Here is a 5,901-nt window from a genome sequence, read left to right on the forward strand (position 1 = left end):
TTCCCACTCTCCACTTTCACCTTCATCAAGAGGCTCTTTAGTTCCTCTTCACTTTTTGCCATAAGGGTGGTATCATGTGCATGTCTGAGGTTACTGATATTTCTCCCGGCAATCTTGATCCAGCTTGTGCTTCATCCAGCCTGGTATTTCACATGATGTACTCTGCATATAAGTTAAATAAGCAGGGTGACAATATACAGCCTTGACTTACTACTTTCTCAATTGGAACCAATCGTTTATCCATGCCCGGTTCTAACTGTTGCTTCTTGACCTGCATACAGATTTTGCAGGAGGCAGGTCAGGTGGTCTGGTATTCCCATCTCTTTCAGAATTTTCCAGTTTATTGTGATCCACACAGTCAAAGGCTTTAGCATAGTCAACGAAGCAGAAGTAGATGTTTTCTGGAATTGTCTTGCTTTTTCTATGGTCCAACAGATGTTGGCAATTTGATCTCTGGTTCCTCTGCCGTTTCTAAATCTAGCTTGAACATTTGGAAGCTCTCAGTTCACGTAATGTTGAAGCCTAACTTGAAGGATTTTGAGCATTACTTTGCTAGCAATCAACAGTCTGCATTGATAACTAAGTCTCTTCTTTTCAGAAGACTAACCTATAATGCAAACTACATCTGTACCTGTTGCCTTCTAACTCTGCAGGAGCCACATTCTGCATCTATTATCCTTTAACTTATTCTAGCCACGTCCTGATACCTAACTTTATGGCATCATAAACCACCCCTCGTAGTTTGTTACCTCTCTTTGCTCTATTTTAACCTCATGTTGATGCTTAACTTTACAGTACACTCTGTTTGGAAGCCACCCAATAGTAGTTTGCTTTCCCCCTTTTGTATTACAGGAAGAAAGTCACCAGGAATTCCCCAAAGGATAATGGACCCAACCACCAGGACCAACTGCCAGACCCAAATACCTAGCTACCTGACAGTGGCCTATTGACTGTTTCCAAACAGTGCAAAAAGAGAGAATTCAGGACCCCTATACATTTTGTCCCTTATGTCCTACCTCTGACTGTGAGCCCCGACTGTATGATCCCCTGGATTCCCGATGGAGGGGAGACAGGGTCCTTGAGGCAGGAGCCTACCGTGTTCTCCCTTCTTGATGATTAAAGCCATCTTTCTGTTTCCTCCAGACTCTGTCTCTGCAAATTTTATTTGGCTCCAGTGGGCAAAGAAAACCAAGAATTTCGGTGGCAACAATGCCATCGAGTCAGGCTGGTCCCCCCCACCGGCCCAGGATGACTCCTGCCAACAGGGATCATGAGGCATCCTGTGTGACCTCACTCAACCCTTCCTCTGCCCTTTGTTGACCTGGCCCCTCACTGTGTGGCAATGGACAGGGGCTCTCGGGTGTCTCTGTCTGAGTGGACGGGCCGCAGTCCACCTGAGAAGGGCGGAGGAGCCAACTGTAAGGTAGGTTTTCAGGAGAGAGAGAGACATCTGTGGTTGAAGAAGGGGTGGGAATAGATGCGTAATATTTAGGGAGTCAGTGTAAAGGATCGCTTTCAGTATAAGAGTACAAGAGAGAAATGTGCCCAATTGTTTTTAGTCTATACTTTCTTTTCTATTATTATAAAAGTATTGTTGCTTGGGTCAAGGAAGTAAAACCCTCACAGCTATTCTGTAGAATTAGGTAAGACTTATTGAAACAGCTTGCTATAAACACTTACCCTATTTTTAGGTTGATGTCAGTAAAGTAAAATAGATCTCTACTTAGTGAAAGATTCAAATACTGATCAAAAGATTAAAAGTGAAAACATTTTATTGCTAAATTGCCTCAGGACAGAGAGAAAAATGTCAGAACATATAGTTCATGTAAGATGGAAGAGAGGTGGGTGAGTGAAGGCTAGAGACCATGATGTATTATGACAAACTCTGACCTGTTATGTTGGGAATGGGTGAGTGGGTGCTTGTGCTCAGAAACACTTTGGGATAAAGCAACTTAATGGGCTCTCTCCAGACCTTCAAAACCCTAAGGATTATGCCCGAGCCTTCCTTTCTTTTTTCCTTCCCTCCTTCCCTCCCTGATTCCCTCCAGTCATTCACTTATTTATTCACCCATATGTTGACTCTTCCATACTAATACCTATTCATAGAAACAAATGTTTGATCACCTGCTCTATGCCAAGCACTCTTCTAGGTGCTGAGAATGTGAGATAATAAAACAGGATTTGTCACTTTGGAGATTTACATATAAAGAAAAAGAGAGATATGAACACTGTAAAGCAAAACTGAGTGGAGAGAAGGAAGAGATGGAGAAAAATATCAATGATTTATCTGGTATGGGTGTGTGCTAAGTCACTTCAGTCATGTCCAACTCTTTGTGACCCCATGGACTGTAGCCCACCAGGCTCCTCTGTCCATGGGATTCTCCAGGCAAGAATACTGGAGTGGGTTGCCATTCCCTTCTCCAGGGGATCTTCCCAACCCAGGGATCAAAACTGCATCTCCTGCATGGGCAGGTGGGCTCTTTATCACTAGGGCCACCTGGGAAGCCCCTTATCTGGTATCCTTTGGTGCTTTTTGCTCATGAATACATTGGTGAATTACAGGTATTAAGAAATACTCTAGCCCATAAAGCCTCACCTGACTGTGGTCTATGCAAGAGCTTGCTTAGGATGGATCAATTCTCTCTGTAAATGGTAGCAAAAAAAAATGTTGAGAGTGAAAAAAGATAATTTTGATTTCCAAAACCTTCTCACTTTTCAGTTGTAAAAGGTGTAAGTGTGGTGGGTTGTTGTTGTTCAGCCAATCAGTCGTGTCCAACTCTTTGCAACCCCATGGATAGAGGGTGTTTATTCTGAAAGGAAAAATGGACAGATGCAGAGACATGAAATAAAGGTGAAAACAGAAATGAATAATTTGCTAACAGAATTCAATTTTTAATGATTTTTCTCCAAAAAATGCACCAAACCTCAGAGCCATAAGCAGAAGTGAGAATTAGTGTGGAAACCCTGACTTGCTGCAAACCTCTTCCTTTACAACAGGCAAATGCTTGGACCATGTGTCCATAGGTGATGAAACATCCTCAAATTAGGCCCAGCCCCAGCTGAACATCTCTAGTAGGAATAAAAGCACTTTCTTTCCAGCTGAAGTTTTCAAACTCTTTCCCAGATCGCCTGCCCGGATTCAGGTGTGCCACAAGACACTGGTTCTGCTTGGAATTCCGAAAACTCCTTCCCCATCATGAAGCTACTCTACCTTCTCTTCCTCTTACTTGTGTGTCTTATGCAGACAACAGCGGGTAAGTGGCAGATGCAACTGGTCGGGTGATCTGGTGGATGACCTTGGAGCCAGGAGTAGGGAAGGTCAAGTTGATTCATCATCCAGTGATGTGCTAAACGGAATAATATCATGTCTGAGAGAAGCATAGCATATATGACATGCTCCAGTTTACAAATAATGAAAGAGAAGCTTAAAGAAGTGAAAAATAGCCTCCCGTGATTGCCCTTAACTAGTCGGTAGTAAACCCATAAATTGTAATGGTGATAGAAAACATTTACAGGGGACTTTACAGCTTACAAATCATTTCCATGTGACTAACAGTAACACTAATAATAATAGTAAATAATGTTGACCACTTCCTCTTTAACCAAAACAACAAAAACTTTTAATGTCTTATCCCAAATATAGTCCTCATAGCAATATATATGGGGTAGGCCATTTTACAAGATGGGATTAAGAAATGAAGTAATTTGTTCAAAGGAGGGCAGACTGAATGTAGGGAGCACTTTAACTCAAGCCCAAGTGGGTTTGACTCCAAAGATCTTGTTTTTATGAAATATTCAACAATCCCCGAAAACTAATTTACTTACTGAATTATATAAAATCAACAAATACTTTAGCTTGAGTATGATTCCAACACTTGGGACATACTTATCCTACAAGATTGTTGATCACCTGAAATCCAAGCTAAACTGGGGGTCCTGCATTTTCCCTGCAGCCCTCCTCAGGGGACAGCCTGCTCCAGGCTGTGTTGTGGTGACAGTGCGTCCAGATCTGAGCGTCTTGAAAGAGCCAAAGTTAATTCTTGCTCAAATGACGCCAACCCGTGAGGGCCCAGGTGCTCTGATCAGACCCCACCCCCGAGGAGCAGCCACCACGGTGGGCGCTGCTGGTCCTGTGTCTGAGGAAGGCGCTCTCAGGACTCTCATGCTGGCTATTAAGGGCCCCAGCCCCGAAGGGAAACGTCAGTTCCGCTCAGAATTCATTAACCAAGCAGGTCCAGTTGTTTAGTCACTCAGTTGTGGTCCACTCTTTGCGACCCCATGGACTGCAGCCCATCAGGCTCCTCTGTCTGTGGGATTCTCCAGGCAAGGATACGGGAGTGGGCTGCCATTCCTTTCTCCAGGGGATCTTTCTGACCCAGGGATCGAACCTGCATCAACTGTGTCTCCTGCCTTGGCTGGCGGATTCTTTACCAGCTTAGCCATCAGGGAAGCCTGAGGGAAGCTCCATGCTGCTGCTGCTGCTGCAAAGTCACTTCAGTCGTGTCCAACTCTGTGCAACCCCATAGACGGTAGCCCACCAGGCTCCGCCATCCCTGGGATTCTCCAGGCAAGAACACTGGAGTGGGTTACCATTTCCTTCTCCAATGCATGAAAGTGAGAAGTGAAAGTGAAGTCGCTCAGTTGTGTCCGCCTCTTCGCGACCCCATGGACTGTAGCCTACCAGGCTCCTCGATTGTCTAGGCAAGAGTACTGGAGTGGGGTGCCATTGCCTTCTCCAGGAGGGAAGCCCCATAGACCCTGTTTAAATGAATGAGCACGATCATCTTCCTATAGAACAATTTATGGCCCCTTCTCAGCCTTTCTACAATTTTTAGAAATGTGGAAAAACATTCTAAGCCTGTAGGTCGCAAGGAGAGTGCCACTTGTGTCCCTGTGGACCGTCATTTGGAGTCCTTGCTATACAAGATGAATTCTGGTAGCTCTAGTTACACTTGCCTTATTTATTTGTTTCTTTTTCACCTCCCCTTCCTTTATAGGGAAAGAAAAAAAGAACAACCTTGAATGTGAGAAAATGGGTGGTGCCTGCAAGTATCAAAACACCCACGGGTGCGTCATCCTGCCTGGAGAATGCAAGAGTCGGAAGAAACACTGCTGCCGAGTCTAGCTCAGCATCGGGCATCCACAGCCGCGCGGGACTCTCCCCGCCGTGGGGGCCTGTTTAATAAGAGCCGCTGCTCACTCGGGTCCCATGGGTCTTTCTGGGTGCATGAGGTCATGAACTGGATGGGAAGATTTCAGTTGGAAGTCTGGTCACACCACTCGTTAGCTGACTAACTCTGGACAGGCCTTTCCTTTCCTAGGTCTCAGTCCCTGCTCCTGTAACTATTGAAATGGAAGTTCTCCACAACCTAATTTTGCTGGTGGTGGGGTTTAGTTGCTCAGTCACATCTGACTCTTCTGTGATGCCATGGACTGAGAAGCCTGGCGCCAGGTTGCTCAGTCCGTGCGATTTTCCAGGCAAGAACACTGGAGTGAGTCGTCCTTTCCTTTTTCAGGAGATCTTTCCGACCCAGGAATCGAGCCCACATCTCCTGTGTCTCCTGCATTGGCAGGCAGATTCTTTAGCACTGAGTCCCAGGACAGCCAACCTGTTAATATATGTCTACAAATGTATGGACTGGGGGAAAGAGCTTTGAGCATGTGTGTGTGTGTGTGTGTGTGTGTGTGTTACAGTATGAAAAGTCACCGAGGTTTTGTGTCCCTTTGTGGAAGGACATCTGTGTTTCCATTGGCATATGGGTTTCCACATGGTAAACGTGTGCTTAACTTCACAAGAGACAGCAAACTGCTTTCCGAAGCAGCCATGGTCGCTGCTGATAATCTCAGTGGCCTCTGAGTTTCCAGTCTCTCCATATTCCCATCCCTCGTCACACCTCCATG

General features: G+C 45.3%; 1 protein-coding gene across 1 annotated transcript; it reads left to right on the top strand.

Moving 5' to 3' along the window:
- Nucleotides 1-1,326: 1,326 nt before the first annotated feature.
- LOC122432217 (beta-defensin 33-like) lies at nucleotides 1,327-5,129 on the top strand. Its single transcript, XM_043453953.1, has 3 exons — nucleotides 1,327-1,423; nucleotides 3,125-3,254; nucleotides 4,998-5,129. The coding sequence occupies exons 1-3, from the start codon at nucleotides 1,343-1,345 to the stop codon at nucleotides 5,123-5,125; spliced, it is 339 nt and encodes a 112-aa protein (XP_043309888.1). The 5' UTR covers nucleotides 1,327-1,342; the 3' UTR covers nucleotides 5,126-5,129.
- Nucleotides 5,130-5,901: the final 772 nt, after the last annotated feature.

The sequence above is a fragment of the Cervus canadensis genome, chromosome 31 (assembly GCF_019320065.1).
Source record: "Cervus canadensis isolate Bull #8, Minnesota chromosome 31, ASM1932006v1, whole genome shotgun sequence".
NCBI classification, from domain to species: Eukaryota; Metazoa; Chordata; class Mammalia; order Artiodactyla; family Cervidae; genus Cervus; species Cervus canadensis.

What these genes read in the sequence shown, in the direction of transcription:
- LOC122432217 (XM_043453953.1), top strand. Translation starts at nt 1,343, where the DNA reads ATGGACAGGGGCTCTCGGGTGTCTCTGTCTGAGTGGACGGGCCGCAGT. An exon ending in GCGGAGGAGCCAACTGTAAG is followed by an intron (nt 1,424 to 3,124) that starts GTAGGTTTTCAG and finishes ACTCTTTCCCAG; the next exon opens with ATCGCCTGCCCGGATTCAGG. An exon ending in TCTTATGCAGACAACAGCGG is followed by an intron (nt 3,255 to 4,997) that starts GTAAGTGGCAGA and finishes CTTCCTTTATAG; the next exon opens with GGAAAGAAAAAAAGAACAAC.